This window comes from Ceratotherium simum, chromosome 30, assembly GCF_057802395.1.
Source record: "Ceratotherium simum simum isolate JZ-2026a chromosome 30, ASM5780239v1, whole genome shotgun sequence".
NCBI classification, from domain to species: domain Eukaryota; kingdom Metazoa; phylum Chordata; class Mammalia; order Perissodactyla; family Rhinocerotidae; genus Ceratotherium; species Ceratotherium simum.
In genome coordinates, this window is record NC_141929.1 from 1,901,584 (window position 1) to 1,921,183 (window position 19,600).

Consider the following 19,600-nt stretch of genomic DNA (forward strand, 5'->3'; position numbering starts at 1 on the left):
CAGCCCTCAGGACTCACCCGCCCCCGTCTACAGGATCATGGGGCTCTACGTGTCCATTGTGCTGGTCATCGGCAAGTTCGTGCGCGGCTTCTTCAGTGAGATCTCACACTCCATCATGTTCGAGGAGCTGCCGTGCGTGGACCGCATCCTCAAGCTGTGCCAGGACATCTTCCTGGTGCGGGAGACGCGGGAGCTGGAGCTAGAGGAGGAGCTGTATGCCAAGCTGATCTTCCTGTACCGCTCGCCTGAGACCATGATCAAGTGGACGCGTGAGAAGGAGTAGGAGCCGGCTCCTTGCACACCATGATCGAAGGAGCTGCCCGGCAGGCTGGTGGGCAGCCTTCCTCGGGCCACAGGAGCAGACACCCCAGTCCAAGGCCACCACCTGTGACATGTCCGCCCGGCCTACTGAGCCCTAATGCTGCTGTCAGAAGGAAGCTGCGGCCCCTCCAGGCCCAGCGCAGGACTGCTGTCCCTTCCTGTCTTCCCTGCTGGGCCCCATGCACACTGTGCCAGGCCTTTCCCATGCGTACTATAGAGTTTTCTAATTAAAAACGTTTTTATTTATACAAACAGACGATCACGCACTGCCTGTCCGTCCTTGCCTTCCTGCTGAGGTCCCGGCGGGGCAGCCCCAGCACCCTGGGTGCCTCTGGTCCGGGGTGTTCATCCTCGGGCTCAGCTCTCACCAGTCTGCACCTCATTGTCACTGTCCTCAACCAGATATTCCTGGATCTGCTGCTCGACCCAGGCCCTAGGGGAAGCAGCACAGTGGGAACTAGCCCTCCAAGTGCTCACACCCACAAGGGCCCCTCCCAGAGCTCCCCCAGCACAGTGGGTGCCGGTACCTCTGGCTGCGGAGCTGGGCTTCTGCCAGGATGTAGGGTGGCAGGGGGTCCAGGGAGGGCTGCAACAGAGAGCCAGCGTGGGTGAGGGGCTGCGTGGCACACGTGGCACACAGCCAAGGCAGTGCCAATCTGCCCCCTCACCCCCTGAAGGAGGGCTTCCCACATCCCCAACACAGGGAGGGCATCCACTCACCAAGTCCTTCATGTTCACACGGCAGCCATAGCACAGCTGCTCAACGACACGGGCTCGGGGGTCCTCCCTGCAAGAGCAGAGCTGGACCCGTGCACCTGGTTGTGGCCCTCAGCGAGGGGCCCGAGGTCACAGCGAGGGAGGGCTCTGCCCAAGCCGTGGTCCCAAGGTGTCCCCCTGCTCCCTCCCCCCGTGCAACTACAAGGGGCCAGCCATGTAGTGGGACAGGACAGGGCAGGGACTCACCTCTCACAGGACCCGGCCACCCAGCAGCAGCCCTGTGCCCGGCCCATCCCTGCAGAACAGGAGGGTACCGTGGGCAGTGGGGCAGGGGGCTGCATCTGGGAGAGATGCAAGGGAGTCTGAGCCCCAAAAGCCGTGGCGCTGTCTGCAAGCAGAGAGGAGCTGAAGGGACCGGGGGGCCGCTGAACCCCACCACCCACTGGCCGATACCCTCTCCCGAGCACCCCGGGGACAAGAGACACAGACCAACAGTGTCGACGTCCAGTGTGCACATACAGAGCAGGCAGCGGGGGCCAGGGGGGCCGGCAGCACAACCATCCCTGGGGGCCTTGACCAGCTTCTCACTCGTCCTGGGGGTGAGGGGGGCGGGGCACAAAGGCACTGTCAGCCAGGGGCTTTATTCTCGCCCTGGCCTGGGCACCAGGAAGATGGGCTCAGCACCCACAGCCCCTCATACTGCTGCCCACGGGCACGCACGCACACACACACCTGTACACGGTGCTGATTGTGGAGGGGAACTGGGCCTGCAGCCTGAGCAGGAAGGCCTCCATCAGTCGGTGAATGCTGGCCTTTTCAGGGGCCTAGAGACAACCAGATAGGGTGCTACAAGAGGGGCTGCAGTGCAGAGGGCAGCCCCCAGGCCTGGCCAAGGGGTCACCTAGAGTGGGGGCCTGGGCTTCTCTACACTGCCATCCAGAGAGTCTGCCGTGTTGGGGCTGGAGCAAGCTGGGGCGTCCACTTCTAAAGTGTCCCTGTTGTTAAATACTTTAAAATAATTTGTTTTAAATTATTAAAAATTATATAAAGTGACCCTGACAAAGGTCATCCTGCACCATCATCCCCTCCTCCATGTCTACGACCCCCAAGCTGGGCACCTGGCCTTCCCAGGGACACGGGCACCTGGGGGCTGGCTGCCTTCTCTCCCTGAGATCCCCCTCCTCCTCAAGGGCACCAGCCTGTCCCTCCAATGCCTGTGGATGCCCCATGTGTGCTCTGAGAATGCTGGGGGACACTGCTATGACACTGGGTAGTGGCACTGAGGCTAGAGGCTGGTGTGGACAGGGCTCAGGCCACCAATGGTGTGCCAGTGATCTCTGACCCCAGGCTAGAGGGGAGGCCGCCCACCCAATCCCTGTAGCTCACCTTGGTGTCGATGGCCGGCGTGAAGACAGAGGGGACGGCAAACAGGCGATTGTAGAAGGCGACTTCTTTCAGTGTGTGGTCACGCATGGGCCGCACCACCACCACGTCGCCGTGCCGCTCGTCTGAGAAGCCCTGGGCAGTGGGGGCGGCACGTTCCTCACCACACTCAGCTGACCCGACTCACAGCTCCCCCTCCTTCCCTCCCAGTTCAGGGGTCACAAACTCCGTGCTCCATGTGGGAGACACCAGGACTGATTCATGAGACGCTACTTTCAAATGAAAGGGCTAGAGGTGTGAGGGCAGAAGGGGGCCCTGGGTGGCCTGCACCCACGTACCGTGTCCCAGGCGAGGAAGGCCCCTCTCCCCAGCGCCAGACTGGTCATGAGCTTGATGGCCAGGCGCGTGCAACTGTCCCCCGTCATCACCTTGGAGCAGCCATGGGTCCGGGCCACATGTAGGATCAAGTGGGTCCTGCAGAGTGGGGCAGGGGCAGGACCCCAGTAGGGGGTTGTCTCAAGGGCCTGTGGGGGCGGGGCTGGGACTCCAGAGCAAGGAGGGGGCTCACCGCAGTGTCTGCAGAAGCTCCTCCTTGGCCGTCAGGGTCTTCACTGAGTCAAACAGTCTGGACAGAGCCTCAGTCTGGGCAGCTGTGGGTAGCTTATTGGGCTTCTGGGGGTCCTGGGTACAGGGCCAGCTCAGCTGTTCCTCCCCCTGGGCTGGGCTGAGGCTGTCCCCAGCCCCCTCAGGCCCCAGCATATGCTGCTGCTGGAGGAAACTATCCACGGCTGCCTTGTAGGCCCCCTCAGTCCCCACCGGCTCCTGGGCAAAGCAGCGCAGCACAGATGGCGGCAGGTCGAACACCTTCCAGGGCAGGGGAAGACAGGGGAGAGAGCATGAGGCCCAGGCCCACCTCTCTACATACTGGGGGGAAACAGGCCCAGGGCAGGAGGCCCATAGACTGGCTCCAAAAAGTGGGCACATGCCCCTCATGGACACCCCAGTGGTCACCTCCAGTGGTCTTTAACAGGACAGGCCCACCCACCTCTTCTAAGGCGACGACGTGCCACGGGAAGCCAATGGTCTGCAGGATCAGCTTCATCTCAGCCAGGGTTTTTGCTCTGGCCTCCGGGCTCTGGCCACAGGCTGCTCCCTCTGAGAAACGTGGGCAGAAAGGAGAGCCCTGGCTTATAGGAGAAGGGCCCCACGCAGGCGGGACAAGGCCACCATGCGAGAAATTCCACGAGGCTGTGCTCTGCATGACGGTGGTTTCTATAGAAACCATAGGATGCTGACCCATTCTCCTTGGGGGAGCATTTGCAGAGTGGGCGACGGGGAGGCATGACCGATCTCAGCACTAAAGACCTGCCTGGGAGCCTATCCCACAGGAGGGGGTGGAGGGCTGAGGCAGTGACCTTGCCCTTCTCACTCAGCGCCCTTGACCCCATGGGCAGACGCTCCTGCCTGAATCTGATGACAGTCTGAGACTTAAGACAACAGTGGTGCCGTCTGTTGCTGGACATGTGTGCTCTGTCTTCAGAAAAATGCCCTGCCAGGGCCGTGGTATGGGCACAGTGCCAGCTGTTTCATCGAGGCCCCTCCCGAGTGGCCAGGGAGGGATGGCCACACATACCGTCGACATAGACAACCGCTGGCACAAAACGCAGTCGCTTGGCAGAATCTCGACTCAGGCCCTGGAGGGGAAAGTGACAGGGCCTCAGCCTTACAGCCTGAAGGCACGGACACTTTCCTGGCAGAGACCGTTCTCCATCTGGACTGAATGCCCTCCAGGAAGAGGCAGTGACCCCCACCTGTCATGATAGGGTGTTCAGACCGGGTGCCAGGCAGGCCCCACAAGGAGGCCACACAGCCTGACTTCAGAGTGGCCCTGCCTGGGCGTCTTCTCTCCCCCTAGTAAAACCCGGCCCCCATCAGTCTGTCCCCACATCCAAGCAAAGCCCTGAGAGAAGCCTCCTGCCTGAGCACCTCTGACCACTCAGAATGGAACAGGACAACGGGAAAAAAGGGAGGCATCGCTGGTCACAGGGAAGAGCAGTGCCAGGTGCTGGACCATTCACCAGGGGAGCAGGCACTCATCTCACGCCGTCTGGCCAGGTTTAGGGGACCGTGAGTTGAGCACAGAAAACCAACCAGAGAAGCCTCCCCTGGAGCCCTAGGCCGCCTCTTGCACCCCTGCTACAGGTACCCTTATGGCTGCAGCCTCCTCCCCAGCTCCTCCAGTCTGTGCCCCTCACAGGGAGTGCAGAGGGTGCGTGTGTGTCCCACCCCCAGGTCAAGGCCTCCAAGGCGCCCCAGTGCCACTGGGAGAAGCCTGCCTCCGATACTTGGAGCTGGGCCTGCTGACACGCCCAGAACACAGGCCCCACACTTAGCCTCTGTGACCTGAACCCACTCACCTTCACTCTGCCCTCCCCACCGCGCCGCACGCTGCCCTCTCCACCAACACCACCACTCCCTTCACTGCACCTGGCAGCCCCCTTGCTCGTTCTGGTCTCCCCTTAAACTTAAGGAAGCAACTCCAGTCGGGGCCAGGCCCCTTTTGGGTCAACCAATGCAACTGCTCATATTTCACTGTCTTGTTCCAGACACACTCCCAAGACCAGGGGGAGGCCCATGGCCTCTGAGACACCTCAAGTGGTTCTGCTATGGCGTGACACCTGTTTTCTAGTGACTGTGTTTCTTCATAGCTGAGCAAATGGACAGAACGCTAAAAGGGGACACAGCTGGGTACTCCAGATGCAGCTTCTGGTTTGTGAGCCTCTCGTATGCACATCTGAGAACCCTCTGGGCATCTCAGCTGGGAAGTGGGCCATTCTCTCTAGCCCCAAGCAAGAGCCCCTCAGTGCCAGCCCTCTACCCTGGATCTCTACCCTGGAGCTCGGCTGGGCCGTAGCCTGGGCCCCAGAGGATGGTGTGGGGACGCACCTCAAGGACCTGCCAGACCATGGAGCTGGACGAAGGTCCCCCAGACCATGCCAGGAGCACCTGGGGGAGAAGGGACATCACTGGAGGCACATCTCCAACATGAGCGTACCCACCCCCCAGGGATGCCCCTGGATGTGAGCCCACCCTCAGAGCCCGGGTGAAGAACAGCAGGAGGGGCTGGTGGGTGCAGCTGGAACAGGCCAGCTGCGGGAGGGGCAGCAGGGGCCGAGAGCCAGGGCCCAGGGGATTCCACAGGAGTCACCCACGCTCTACCTTCTCACCCGGAAAGATCAGCCGGTTCTTCCCAAGCACAGCTCTGAACTTGTGGATGTAAAATGCCTTGAAACAGTCCCTGCAACACAGACCCCCAGCAGCTGTGACAACACAGCCTAGGCCGTCTACTCTCCATGCAGAGACGGGCAAGCTGCTCACACCTGCCTCACAGGGCAGCAGCCTAAGGCCCCACTGGGTTACGTTTCCTTCTGTTAGCAACTTCCATCTTTAAAAGCAGCATCGTGACATTGAGGCTCCACCCAGAGACCGGAGACCTGTGGCTGCCCCAAGATGAGCCTCACGCTGCACAGGGAGGCCTGCCTGGGTCCCTCCACCTCAGTCCTTACCAGTATGAACCAATGCCTGAGGGGCCCATAGCCCAGGGGCCACCTGCACCCACAGGTGCTCAGGAAGGACCAAGCTGGTGGAACAGATGGACACAGGCATGTGCAGGGTGAGGCCACCCCAGCTCTCCCCTAAGCAGAGTTGATGACCCCTTCCAAGTGCCCCACGTGGAGAAACACCAGCTCTTAGGGTGCAGGGGGAAGCACTGAGCAGGCTGCAGAGCGTGCCCAGCGTCCTGAAGCCCCACTGTGGCTTCTCTCTAGTGCGCTGAGACCACCTGGACCAAAACTGCTCAGGAGGCTCGTGCAAATGCAGAGTCCTGGGCTCTTCCCCAAACCCAAAGAATCAGAGCTTCCAGGGTGGGTCTTGGGAATCTGAGTTCTTTTTTTTTTTTTTAATAATTTTATTTATTTATTTATTTTCCTCCAAAGCCCCAGTAGATAGTTGTATGTCATAGCTGCACATCCTTCTAGTTGCTGTACGTGGGATGCGGCCTCAGCATGGCTGGAGAAGCGGTGCATCGGTGTGCGCCCGGGATCCGAACCCGGGCCACCAGCAGCGGAGCGCGCACTTAACCGCTAAGCCACGGGGCCGGCCCCTGAGTTCTTGATAAACCTTCCAGCTGGTCCTTGGGCTCACTAGGTCAGAGGTTCTTAACCTTGGCTGCACATTTGAATCACTCAGGCCAACTATGTCAGTATGTATCGGGGTGAGGCCCAGGCATCTGCATTTAAAAGCCCCCCTGGCAACCCCAGCAGGCAGTCAGGGTGGAGAACAGTGCCCGGAGCAGAGCAGCAGAGCAATGCTGCCCCAGGAGAGCTGCCCTAGCCCCTACTCTAGCTCCTCCTTCCTATTCAGACACACTGGTGTCCACAGCAGTCCCCCCAACACTGAAGAGGCACCTGTTAGGAGGGGCCAACAAAATACCCCATGGCCCTTTGCAGACGATAAGTCAACTCACTGTTTAAGAGCAAAATGCCAACTGGGCCGGCTCCGTGGCTTGGCGGTTGGGTGCGCGCGCTCTGATGCTGGCGGCCCGGGTTCGGATCCCGGGAGCGCCCCGAGGCACCACTTCTCTGTCCAACGCGAGGCCGAGTCCCACGTACAGCAACTAGAAGGATGTGAACCTATGACATACAACTATCTACTGGGGCTTTGGGGGGAAAAACTGAATAAATAAAATCTTTAAAAAAAAAAAAAAAAAAAAAAAAAAAAAAGAGCAAAATGCCAAGGCTCCAGGGACCCCAGGTGACCAGCCACGGGAAGTGACTCCCAGGAAGGTCGGGGTGTGGTGAGGCTCCCGGAGCACACACAGACGCACACCCTCCCTCGGGGCCAGGCCACGGTTGCCCACAGGTGCTGATCCTCACAATCACTGAGGAAATTTGCTCAAAACCCAGATTGCCAAAACCCACAATCTGGAAAGCTGGCTTCCCACCTTTTCTGGGAACCAACAAGCACAGGAAGGGAGCTCTGGGCCAGAAGGAGCCCTGTCGGCCTCGCCTGGAGTCACCGCAGATGCTCTTAATCAGAGTCTCCAGGCAGAGTGGGGCAATCGTCACTTTCAGACGCTCTAAGTGGTTAAAGCAGTGGCTTCCTTGCCTAGAGTGTATCTCCTGGTGGCACACAGCTCATTCTACTGGGCATGTGCCAAACCTACCAGACTCCCGAGAGACAGGCAGGGATGAGAAGGTTTTGAGAAAACAAGTCAGTCCCTTTAGTTTCCCTCTTGGAACATTTTACACAGCAGAATCCACAACTCTCGGAAACCTGTTTAAAAGTGTGAGCCAGTCACTCATTCAACAAACGTTCGTTTGTTATACAAAGCATTCAACGTCACCAGGAATTAACAGGGATAAAATGGGACATGGACTCAGCCCTCATGGAGCTACAAGTCCAGGGAATGTGACCAGACACTGGGAGACTTATGATTCAAGGGCAATGCGACAGGGCCAAAAGACAGCTTCAGTTAAATGGAACAGGCTCGTGTCCAGGCCCCTCTGGGAATAAGCCTCTGCTCCTGTCTGAAGGCCTCCCAAAGCTGGGGGAAAGCTAGAGCTCTCCTTCCATCCCTCTACCCCTCACAAGTAAAACACGCCATCACCCAGAGCACCTGCCCAGGATCCCAGGATGCTCTGATCTGCCCTAGATGTGTTCCAACTGCCCCAAAATGCTCTTCTCATGTACGCCTGACCCCACTCTCACTTCAAGCTCTCCCCACAAGCTCTATCCGATACCTTCCTGCCACCTGATCCACGGATGGATAGGAGAATGGTACCCATGGAGGAAACCAACACTCTCCACACACACACCAGGGTCTCCAGGAGCAACATTAGAAGCAGAAATAAAGTAATTAAATGCTTTTAAAAGCAAGAGTTAAAGCCACATAAATGGGGGTGATCCTCGCTGCTGAGTGAGATCGTATTTGCAGGGTCTTCTCCCCACCTCTAGGCCTCACCTGCAGAAGGCATCTCCTGCTCGGATCACCACGACAGGGAGGCCTTCCTTGCACTTCACACACTTCTGCTCACGGCTTTGGAGACATGGGGGGAAGAGAGAACAAGAACACAGATTACACACCCCCTCCCAGCAGGCTTTGGGCTGACTGGCGTCCTGCTTCTCACCCTAAGCTGGTGAACAAGAGAGGTCAAACGGGGGGCTGTACACACACAAATCAGGGTTTTTGTCTTATCCAAACTACCAATTTGAAGAAAGACAAAGGTCCTGGGGGGATTTTTGTCTGTTAAAGTCGGCTCAGGGGCACATAAAGACGGCCTCTCAGTCTCTCAAGGGCTGGACGAGAGGAGAGACAACTTGCTCTGTGTCGCCTGGAGGGAAACGGAGCCAGTGGGTGGAAGCCACAGGGAGGCCAACCTCCTCTTCGAGTAAGGACAGCTTGGTCAGCCGCGGAGCCATCCCCACGGGCTTCAACAACTAGAGGTGCGAGCGAGCAGTGCGAGTCCCTTCCTGGGGTGTTCACCACCAGCTTGACAGGCACGCCTAGGGAGTTGCGGAGCAAGGTCCTGCGCCCCTCCTCCCCGGGGACCCCAGGACTCCAGGGCCCCGGCCTCGACAGTCGCCGGGCTTCCCGCAGAGCGGCGCCCGGGATTGACAGCAATGCGTGGGCCGGGAGCGTCGGGCAGAGAAGGGGCGGGTGTGGCCGCCCAGCTCTTACCCAGGTCGCGGTGCCGGGGGACCGTCGGACGCAGGGTCCGCGTAGTCCTCGCCCACTTGGCACATGTCTGCGCCGAATCACGCTGTAGACCCCAGAGGCGGCGGCAGGACGCGCCCTGGAAACGTCACCGCAGCGCCGTCGCGGCAGTGACGCGCGGGCCGGAGGCGGGGCGCGCCCTAAAGACGTCACGCGGCGCAGCCGCCGCCGTATCGCGCGGGTCGCGGGCGGGGCGCGTCCTAACAACGTCAGCGAAGCCGTGACGCGCGGGCTGGGCCGGGCCGGGCCGGGCCGGGCTGGGACAGGGGCGGCGGTGGAGGCGGTGGCAGCGGGCCTGGCCCTGGGATGGCGATGTTCCGCAGCCTGGTGGCCTCGGCTCAGCAACGGCAGCCGCCGGGCGGGCCGGCGGGCGGCGACAGCGGCTTGGAGGCTCAGTTCAGCTGCCCCATCTGCTTGGAGGTCTACCACCGGCCGGTGGCCATCGGCAGCTGCGGCCACACGTGAGTGCGCCGGCCTCCGGGAAGGGAGGGGTCGGCGGCCGCCCGGTGCAGCGTCGGCGCGCAGAGGACGCGGTGGCCCGGGGCGCGGGGCTCCCTGCATAGGCAGCCCCTGCCCTCTGGGCGCGTTCACCAGCCTCAGCCCAGGCCCCTCTCACCAGCCCGAGGCCCCGACCGACGACCCCGTCGGGACACGGGGGCGACCTGCCTGCCGGGCCTCGGGGTCCCCGGGCCTCCCCGGGTATTCAGAGGGAAGCAGGCGTGACCTTTTCGCCAGTCGCCTTTGATTCGGTCCCGTGGAGACTCGGATGGGGAGTTGTAAATAAATGCCTTGTGGCTTTTGCTGTCAACTCTGGTTCAGACCGGCTGTCTGCTTGTCTCGGCTGCAAAGGAGAGGAGTTCCCTAAAGATAGGAGAGGGGCGTGTTTGGATCTGGTGCTGTTTTCTTTTGATGGAGAACTTGGGTCACATGGGTCACCGAGCAGCTAGGCAGGCTGGCCCTCAGGGGACCAGACGCCAAGCACCTTGCTAGGGTTCCCAGCTGCACCAGGGCCTACTGGGGTGTTTTAGGAACAGAAACCTGAGGATGTGGCTCTCTTCCCAGCTGAGAGCTGTACTCAAATCTTCTCAGAGCTGCCAGCCTGGTTGGGAGGGAGCCGAGATCAGAGTGTCTGCTCTCCAACTCTCCCAAGTCTGAATAATACAGCTCAGAGTGAAATTAGCAGGGTGAGGAGAGGGGGCAGGAGGGCTTGGCGGCCAGCGGAGCTGCTGAGGAGGTGGGGCTCTCACTCCAAGGAGATGGGCCAGAGGTTCACCAGGGCTGGTAGGAGGCCACAGAACGTTTTGCAAACAAAGGCAGCTGACTTGGGAGGCTCCTGATACAGAGGGAGGTGGAACTGCTGGGTAGGTGTGTGGCGGTTGTCACCCAGGGAGGTGGCAGGGACAGCATCAGGATTCAGGAAGCCTGCACTTTACTTTCTCCCATGTCGGGCAGCACAGGCGCCGGCCCATACCAGGACAGCACTGCCCACTTGTCCTGAAGGGTGCTAGGCCTCACGTTTTCTTGCTGCTTGATGTTTTGGCAGGGCGGCCTCAGCAGGACCTCCTTCTTGTAGGCATGTACTAGTGGGTGTTTTAAGGTGTGTTCTGCATCTTCCAGTCCCTCACTGAGAGACCTGTAAGGCTTGTCCTGGGCCTAATTTTAGAAAGCCTTTCCTAGGCTTTTGATGGTGTCCCGTTGACACCAACCCTCACCCAGCCCTGGGCTGCAGCGTTTCCATTCTCTTGGTCTGCACAAATCTGTATTTTCTTTTTTTCCCCAAATAAGTCTTCTCTTAAAATGTGGTTTTCAGAGCACAGAACTGTTGTGAAAGCACTACTTCCTATACACCCCTCCCCCATGCTTTCCTTGGCAGAATCTGATCTGTCTCCTAGTCATAAGGCTGATGCTGCAAGAGCCTGTTCTGTAGTTTCTGCCTTGAAAAGACCTCCCTGCTGGCTTGTTTTCCTGGCTGTTCTGACTCTGCCTCTTCCTTTCCCCAAGTCCCTTGTCCAGTGTTGTGAAGGCACATGTGCAAATGAGCACAGATTCAAAGACTCACACCTTTCCTTTAAAAAAGTTTGCTGATGGTCTGGTTATTTCTCTTCCACGGCTGCCTGACTGTCAGCAGTTTCTTTCCACAAAATAGATTTTCTGATGGTGAGAGCAGCCCTGTTTGGGGCAGGTACCCTGCTCCAGCACCCGGACAGAAGAAGGGGGGTCATGGGGAGGGTTTTCAAGCAGGAGCCCAGGGGCAGGAGGCCTCTGAGTGGAGCTTGTGGGAGAGCTCCCAGGAACCCCCCAGGGGCTTCAGGGGACATCCTCGGGAGTGAGCCACGTCCGGAACAGGAGCTGTCTGGCTGTGTCTAGCCCTCTGATGGACCCTCCCTGTAGGGCTTGTGTGTGTTTGGGTCAAGGGTCAGCCCTAGGCTGCCTCTGGCCTCTATACCTTTTCTTTCATTCTGTCTAGTCCGTGTTGTCACATTTGTCTCTCCAGCTAAGTATTCCACATGCAGTTTATTAATGAACAGAGGTCATGGAAAAATTAAAATGCCTGTGTTTAAGGAGAAGTGTAGGGAATGATAAAATAGACGGTTTCTGAGTACCGCTTGTGTGCCACGGCCGTGTGAGGCAGGTACCATCACTATTCCTTTAGTAAAGGGAGAAGGAGACACAGAGAGGCTGAGGCAAGTTCCTGAGTGTGACAGCAAAGCCAGTGTCTGGGCTCAGGCGGTCAGGCCCTGGCTGGCCTCTTCGCCACTCCTCTGCTGCTTCAGCTGCCTCACCACCTAGCGCACTTGCAGCAGTGACCACAGAGACCCTGGGGACCGCTTAGCCTTTACTGCCCCCTGCCCGGCGTCACCCAGGCCAATGAGCTGGCTTCTCTGGCCTCAGGAACTTCTGTCACTTCCTGCTCGGCCGTCTGAGAGCACAGGCCTCTCGGTCAGGCGCAGGCGGCTTATGTGGGTCTGTGTGTGGGTGAACCGAGTCAGCTGGGCCAGGACATGAGCGATTGAGAGACCACCCGGAAAAGGCTTTGGAAGTCGGCCTCCACTTCTCGGGACAGCTCCGGGTGCCCAGGGCCTGGCCTGCTTGCCTTTCTCTGAAACATTGGCCTGTCCTGGCACACCTGCGTGTGCAGGAGACCTGGACAGCAGTGAGACACATCGGTGGTGCCGCTGTAGCCTAGAGTCCGTGCAGCAGCCGTCTAGCTGCTCCAGCTGTGCCTACGGACCTGGCATTGGAGGGCAGATGCCTCGGCTGCCTCCTTCAGCTGAGAAGCTGCTCGGCACCAGCCCCTCAGCAGACACTGGCAGGAACCTCCTGTTGGAGGAGCGGGCACTGCTTACCTACTGCGGTTTCAGTACACCACGGCCATGATGCTGGAAACTAGGCCACAAGCTGGGCCACTACGTGAACACCTGGTTCTGCCTCCGGCTCCTCAGGGACTGTGGTTTCCTCTAGTGACAGAGGAAACCGGCACTTTCTTCCAGTGACAGGGTGAAGTCAGAGGCCTCCCCTGGCCGTTTGGCTAATAAGGTCCTGGGGCCAGTGAGAGGGGCAGCCCTGGAGAACTCACCGGAGCGCCAGGTTCTGCAGGGGTGGGTGCGTGGGTGTCTCCTTTGCACACCTGCCAGCAGTCCCTGGTGAGCCTTCACTGGGGGAGGTGAGTGACAAGCGGGCCGACCTCCTTACGCTGCAGGAAGAAGTTGTCGGAATTCTGCGCTTTCTGATGGACGTCAGGCCTCAGGCTGAGCTGGGCCTTCTTTCTGTCCAAACGTTAACACCGGTGGTGACAAGCCAGGTGGTGGCTGCACTGGAAGCCAGTGTGTAGGAGGAGGCCTAGCAGGAGGGACTCCAGATGGCCCTCGGCTGCATTCTCCTGAGAAGGAGGTGAAAATCTCCTGATGGCGCAGAGAACGCTGACCCCTTAACTTGGGCTGAGTCATCTGTGCACTCAGGAACATTCCCATGTCCCCTGTGTCCCCTACAGCTCCTGTCCCCACCCACAGCCCAGCTTGTTTGATGCACAGGTGGGAGTCAAATTGTATGCACCCTGATTTCTTGCAGATTTCTTGCAGTCTGCAAAGTTGCCACCTTTCTTGTTGGTCTGGGCCTGGTCCCCCTCCTGGGCTGAGGCTTGCTCTTCTGGGGCTGTGGAGGCTCCGTTTCAGTGTCTCCACGTTCCTGGTCCTGTGTCGCAGCTGAGTAGTCCCCACGGCACTTCCTACAAAGCTGAAGCAAGGTGGTCCTGCGGTCAAGCTCCTCCTCCCTTTTACTCCCCGCTGGGAGTTCTGGAGCCCGGTGTCCCCCGCTGACTGACTTTCCTCCCGCCTGGGTGATGGGCGTGCTTCTGCAGCATGGGGGGAGGTTGTAAATACAGCCCCATGTCGCTGCTGGGGCCGAGCACACCCAGGACCGCTAGGACCTGTATCTGGCCGGCCTCGTGACTCGGCATCTTGAGGAACACTTCTAAGAGCTCAGGACTGCAAGAAGCTTCAGGTGCTGGGTGCATGCCCAGGGCTGTCATTGTCCCTGCTCAGCAATCAGGAGCCTGAGCACAGCCCCTTCTGTCACCGAGCCTCTGCTCAGGCCTAGCCGGAGCCCTTCCTCCCTGGGGAGGGGGCACTGTCTCAAGGCTGGTAACACTCACCTGCCAGCTTTGGCCCTGCCCTGTCCCACAAGTCCTGGGCCCCAGGCCTACGGTTCCTCTCCCGCCATGGTTAGTGATTTTACTCCTCAGGGCACAGAGGATGGAGGGTCTCCAGGGTCCCCCTGTGCTGTCCCTGCGTCCCCTGAGCCCCCTGAAGTGTTGTCATCACTGCCTGGTGGTGAGACAGGCCTCCTACTACAGCTAGAGCCCTCGCTGGGACCAGAGCTGCGGGCCGGCACAAGTCCTGGAGAGCCACAGCGGGGAGGGGACCTGGCTCATCTTTTAGCCAGATGGTGCCCATCCAGCCAGAGGGAGTCAGGCACAGAAGTGACCATCACCAGCAGCCCACTGTTGACAGCATTGGGGAGCTGGCCACATGTGCCAGAGTGAGAGGAGGGCCAGCGAGGCCCAGGTGGCCAGCGGCCCTCAGGCCCATGTTCCCCCCCGCCGCAGGTTCTGTGGGGAGTGTCTCCAGCCGTGTCTGCAGGTGCCGTCCCCCCTCTGCCCGCTCTGCCGCCTGCCCTTCGACCCTAAGAAGGTGGACAAGGCCGCCCACGTGGAGAAGCAGCTTTCGTCCTACAAGGCGCCCTGTCGGGGCTGCAATAAGAAGGTACCCCACCCCCAGGGGCTGCCCTGGGCCGGGCGGGGGCTCTGACAGGCAGCCTCAGGCCCAGTTCCGCTCTCCGGCAGAGGAACTGAGCACTAGCTGCTTCCATTTCCTGTGGGGACCTGCAGCTCTGCTCAGGCCCCTCCCCCACCACACCGCTCACTTCCGGTGGCTGCGGGTCCCTCACCTCCGTTGCATTCCCCCACCCCACTGCCTGGCCTGGGCTGTGGGTTGCTCGTGTGTGTTGGGGCCGATGCAGAGACAAAGGGGCTGAGCTGAAACCCACCCCAGATGCAGCCTCGACACCCCAGTGACCCGCACCCTGCAGGCCATGGCGCTGGGGAAGAGCCATGATGGTGGTGGGGTGAACACCGCAGGCAGCTTGGAGAGCATCTTGCGTGCTGGGCACCCATAGCTCATGGTGGTGTGTGGCACCTCTGTCATCCACCCCGGGTTGCTGTTTCCATCCTCCCCCAGAGCCCGCCCACCAGCGCCCCCACACCCACCGTGAGGGGTGGGGAGGCCCCAGCACCAGGAGCTGATTTTAAATTTCCACTGTCAGACTTTGCCGTCTCTCAGGTTAACAAGTTCTACCAACTTTGCACCGTAGGAAGCAGCCCCTGGTTGCTTTGTCCTAAAGGTCAAAGGTCTGAATGTCCAGGGGCTGCCCTGAGGTCCTCGGCGAGGGGGCTGCTATGGCCTCCTGCAAGCTGGCGTGCCCCCCCTCCTCGGCAGCCTTTGTCCCCCAGAGAACAGACCAGAGTCCTGGAGTTTCACATGTGAGGCTGCCCTTTGCTGCAGCAGTTTCAGTTCTGTCCACGCATACAGGGCCACGTGGTATGCCTCTCCTGGTGTCCACCAGCCCTGGGTGGTGCTAGGAGCCAGAATGCTCTCAGAACGACCTTCTCCTGTTACCCCCTATGCCTGGGTGGACCTTGGCCCTGGGGACGGGGCCCCACGCGCTCACGGAGCAGCTGTCCCTCACCTGCCCTCCCTCGCCGCTTCTTCAGTTCTGTGAACTGCTTTGCTATTTGTGAAATGTTGACCCCCAGCCTCTTGGCATGGGCGACATGGCAGGATTGGTGGCGTCCACTCCCCAGGGAGGGTTGACCATGCCTCCTCCTCCTTCTAGTCATTCACCTGCACCCGACCGAGGGTCCCCATGCCCCAACTCGGGAGTCAGTGCTCCCCTCCCCCCACCCTGTTCTGAGCCAGGTTCCCTGCTTGGCCAGAACTCGTGACTCAGGCCGCCGAGAAGAAGATTTTGCTGGGTTGGGTTTGGTTTGGTATCTTTTGGTAAGGAGTCTTGTCAACTGTCTAAGAGAATTTTGTCTGTTGGTTCCCGTCATGAGGGTTTTCTTTTCCTGAATAAACGCCCTTCCTGTTCCTTCAGGGACTGCCCCTGCCCTTCTGCAGCTCCCTGAGGGCCCCGCTAGGGCCTGCTCCCGTCCAGTGGCTGGTGGCTGGATGCCTGCCCCCTGCGCGGATGCAGCTTGAAGCCGTGAGCACCTGCTGCTGGGTGTAGCTCGGCAGCACGTCTCTGGGGTCCCGGCCTGTGTCTCCTTCCTTTGGCATCTCTTTTCCAGCAAGGACACGCGTCCTCAGAGAGGACTCCAGGGACTCGCCCTGCCTGCTGGTTGTTCCCTCGTCCTCTGCAGCCTGAGGCCCCCACTGACCCCCGCCCCCTACCTCTCTCTTCCTAGGTGACGCTGGCCAAGATGAGGGTACACATCTCCTCCTGCATGAAGGTCCAGGAGCAGATGGCCAACTGTCCCAAGTTCGTCCCCGTGGTGCCCACGTCGCAGCCCATCCCCAGGTAGGCTGCCCTGCTGGGGGTGCTCAGGGTCCCTGTCCCTCGTGGGGCAGCTCCTGGCCTGCATCGCTGGGTGGGGGCAGCGCAGCTCCACGCTGAAGTCCCCTTTTGGAGGTTCTCGCCGCCCTGCAGGAAGGGGACCCTGAGGAGGGCCCCAGCGTCACCTCCCAGTAGGGAGCGTGGTCCCCAGAAAGGCTGGGGCTGGGCAGACACCTTCTCTCAGGGCGGGCAGCGGAAGGGTGGTCCTCCCCCTGTTTGCACAGCCACGTGGGGAAGGAGGTGAGCAGCGCTCTAGAGCGGTCACAGTGGGGTGTGCAGGTGGAAAGGCAGAGGACCCATGGCGGCCGTGGTCCTCGGGACTTCGGCTGGGCCTCCTTCCTGCCCACGGCCCAGAGCCCACAGAGGGGAGGGCAGGGCACACCCGGGCTCGGGGGCGAGGCCAGGCTGCAGGAAGGTGGGCAGGGCCCAGCCAGCTGCTGCTCACCCCACCCCCCGTCCCCCTAGCGCCATCCCCAACAGGTCCACCTTCACCTGCCCTTACTGCGGTGCCCGCAACCTGGACCAGCAGGAGCTGGTGAAGCACTGCGTGGACAACCACCGCAGTGACCCCAACCGCGTGGTAAGCGCTCGCGCCCGCCGGGAAGCCTACCCCCGTGTCAAGGCGTGCCCAAGCCCCACTGTCTGCGCTCAAGTGGCCCTTCTGGGACCCCAGGGTGGGGGCTTGCTCCCCGCCCCGAGCACAGCTCACCTGGCACCCCTGTTGCAGGTGTGCCCCATCTGCTCGGCGATGCCCTGGGGCGACCCCGGCTACAGGAGCGCCAACTTCCTGCAGCACCTGCTCCACAGGCACAAGTTCTCCTACGACACCTTCGTGGTGAGTGTCCCCCCCCACACCTGTAACCAGCCTCAGCCCCAACAGCTGCAAGGAGGCTGGACACAGAGGTACCCCCGCTTCTATGGGAGCCACCTGTGGTGGGGCACTGATGCCCGTCAGGTCCACATGGACACTAGGGGCCTCGGGACCTTGGGTCTGCGCAGAGCAGTCCTGTGAGGGCCCCTGTGTTCTGTGCGGTCCCTCACCACCGGGCAGCAAACTCTCTTCACGTGGGGCCCTTCTCTGGGAGAGGCGGCCACAGCTACGGCGGCCACGGCAGGGGCATCATGTCCCCAGCCCTGCATGGTGGCTTTGGAATAGAGAGTGCCTTTAGTGGGTGACAGGCTCCCTCTAGGTGCCTGTTGGAGATGAGCTAGAAGGACTCTCATCACCTGGAGAAACCTTCAGCTCCTTCCCTCTCCACCTGCAGTAGGTCAGCCCCTCCCTCCCACCCTGTCCTTCCTGTCCCCCTGCCAGTCCCCCTCTAGCCTCCAGCCTCTGGGCACCAGGCCTGGTGGACACACTGCTGTCTGCCCGGGTCCTCATTGTGGAGGCCATGGAGATCCTGGCTTCTCTGCTCATCTCAGAACCCCCTTCTTGCGGGCTAAGGTGAGAGAACAGCTCTCGTCTCGCCTGTCCTCACGGACCCGCTCAGCTTCGGTCACTGGGCGAGCTGTCTGCTGGGGACATGCTGCACGGCCCATGCTGCTGTCGGGGAGTAAAGACCTTGGGAGAAGCCAGATGTCGGCCCTACATGCGCAGCACTTTAACATCCCACAGAGCAGTCGCTGTGGGACCCTGGGATCCCAGGGCCCCAGGTTGTGACCTGGGTCGTGCTGAAGGGAGGTGGGGAGACTAGAAGCGACAGCGCTGGTCTGTTTAGGGTGACCGGACAGAGGAGGTGGCTCTGAGAGGCCACCAGCACAGCCAGCTCGTCTGGCCCTCGTGGCCCCCAGCCCGCTCCACTTCTGTCTTCCAGGACTACAGCATCGATGAGGAAGCTGCCTTCCAGGCCGCCCTGGCCCTGTCTCTCTCCGAGAACTGAAGGCGTAGCCCGTCACTGGGACTGAGCCCTCCCGCCTCAAGGCTGTGCTGGCTCTGTGTGGCCCAGCGCCTGCACGGGAGCGCGCCTCGGGGGCCAGGTGGAGCCTCTGTCATTGCAGGAGGAGGGGTCCCTGAGCCTGCCAGAGGCTGGAAGAGACCACCGTCTGCTCTCCATCAGAGGACGGCCGCCTGTGCTCCTGGCCGAGCGTCACTAGGTTCTTCGGTGCTTCAGGCCAAGTAGGCGGCCCTCGCAGTGCCAGCCCATTGGGACTGAGAGCAGTCGGCTGTCTGTCTCAAAGCCATGACGTCCTCCCATGTGGGGAGGCCCCGCTGCTGAGCAGGGAGGCGCTGGAGGGAGCCCGGCCAACCCCCGGCCTCCAGCGGCGCCTCAGCCTGTGCCCTTGGTACTGGCTTTGTGATACCTGGAGACCCTGGCACTTTTCTACGTTATCGGGTGTGATGGCCTTTTCACGTTTTATAGAGCAAAGACAGAGCAGTACTCTTCCTATTGCAATGTCTGTGTTTGACTAGGAACAATAGTATTTTTATGGAACATTTAGAAAATTATATTTTTTAAAAAAACAATCAAAAATGCAGTGGTGGGATTGTTGCAGGAGAGGGAAGGAGAGACAGGGCAAACGCTGCAGCCAGGATGAGCCGCAGGGCTTCCCCTACGCACAGGATGGAGGTGGCCGCATCCCCAGGTCACCGCACTGTTCTTCAGGGTTCCTCTGGTCAGCCTGTCGGTTTCCCTTTAATAATGACCAAGAGGAAATCCCAAAGCCCCCGGCCACTTGGCGGCAGTGGCTGGGTCTGCTCCAGGGCCTCTTGGGCAGTGCAGAGGCCTCCTGCCCGGGGTCTTGGCCTCGGCCCCACTGTCACCTTGCCAAAGCTGACCACGTCCCTCCTCAGGCAGGGCCAGCCCCAGCAGTGGCAGAGCTCGGGGGCCTGGGTGGGGGACCTGGGCAGTGGTGGGTCCGGCCAGAAAGCACTCATCAGTACTCGTTCGGTTCGTGGCATAAATTATTGCTGTCTTTTAAAAAAATTTAAATAAAACATTTCAAAGCATCTACAGCAGCCTTGACCAGCGGGTTACATTCTGTGAGTGGAGGGCTGGTACGCAGTCCCCACAGCTCCTGGTGAGGTCTGCAGGTGTGTGTCCCCCCAGCAGCCACGGCTCAGGGCGCAGCTGGCTTCAGGGTCACCCGTGAGGAGGACGCAGGGGCCGGGAAGGGCGAGGCGGGCAGCCGTCCTGCCCTCGATGTTCCGGGCCCTGAAGAGCTGAGCTGCCCAGGCCCTGCCGGCGTGGCCTCTGTCAGCCTGTGGCTCTCACTCACCAGCCTGCTTCTCCCTCTCCCAGAGCACATCCTATTTCTTTTGTGTGTGTGTGTGAGGAAGACCAGCCCTGAGCAAAC

The 19,600-nt window shown here is 60.4% G+C and overlaps 3 protein-coding genes across 14 annotated transcripts in view; 2 read left to right on the forward strand and 1 right to left on the reverse strand.

Annotated features, from left to right (window-relative positions):
* PIEZO1 (piezo type mechanosensitive ion channel component 1 (Er blood group)) overlaps positions 1–577 on the forward strand; it is a 66,940-nt gene extending 66,363 nt beyond the window's left edge. For all 6 annotated transcript variants that reach the window (XM_087419798.1, XM_087419799.1, XM_087419801.1 and 3 more), the window contains one exon: positions 34–577. In XM_087419798.1, the coding sequence (XP_087275924.1) occupies positions 34–203 (170 nt within the window). In that variant the 3' untranslated portion in view covers positions 204–577. The remainder of the gene's footprint in view (positions 1–33) is intronic.
* CTU2 (cytosolic thiouridylase subunit 2) lies at positions 538–9,310 on the reverse strand. Of its 6 annotated transcripts, none has more exons than XM_087419804.1 (15): positions 9,161–9,310; positions 8,444–8,518; positions 5,641–5,719; positions 5,368–5,427; positions 4,055–4,115; positions 3,467–3,576; positions 2,990–3,285; positions 2,760–2,895; positions 2,425–2,556; positions 1,771–1,862; positions 1,528–1,631; positions 1,285–1,333; positions 1,042–1,108; positions 849–907; positions 538–754 (listed from the first exon to the last, which is right to left on the reverse strand). In XM_087419804.1, the coding sequence occupies exons 1-15, from the start codon at positions 9,223–9,225 to the stop codon at positions 679–681; spliced, it is 1,461 nt and encodes a 486-aa protein (XP_087275930.1). In that variant the 5' UTR covers positions 9,226–9,310; the 3' UTR covers positions 538–678. The 6 variants fall into 6 exon arrangements, with proteins under 6 accessions (XP_087275930.1, XP_004437085.1, XP_087275933.1 ...); XM_004437028.3 differs by having other exon boundaries at positions 1,285–1,426; XM_087419807.1 differs by lacking the exon at positions 9,161–9,310 and adding an exon at positions 7,646–7,755 and having other exon boundaries at positions 1,285–1,426; positions 5,649–5,719.
* A 136-nt stretch (positions 9,311–9,446) lies between these two features.
* Positions 9,447–19,262, forward strand: RNF166 (ring finger protein 166). 2 transcript variants are annotated; one of them, XM_004437029.3, is made up of 6 exons: positions 9,447–9,657; positions 14,301–14,457; positions 16,158–16,270; positions 16,772–16,886; positions 17,034–17,141; positions 18,121–19,262. In XM_004437029.3, the coding sequence occupies exons 1-6, from the start codon at positions 9,503–9,505 to the stop codon at positions 18,184–18,186; spliced, it is 714 nt and encodes a 237-aa protein (XP_004437086.1). In that variant the 5' UTR covers positions 9,447–9,502; the 3' UTR covers positions 18,187–19,262. The 2 variants fall into 2 exon arrangements, with proteins under 2 accessions (XP_004437086.1, XP_087275934.1); XM_087419808.1 differs by lacking the exon at positions 9,447–9,657 and adding an exon at positions 9,699–12,860.
* The last annotated feature ends 338 nt before the right edge of the window (positions 19,263–19,600 follow it).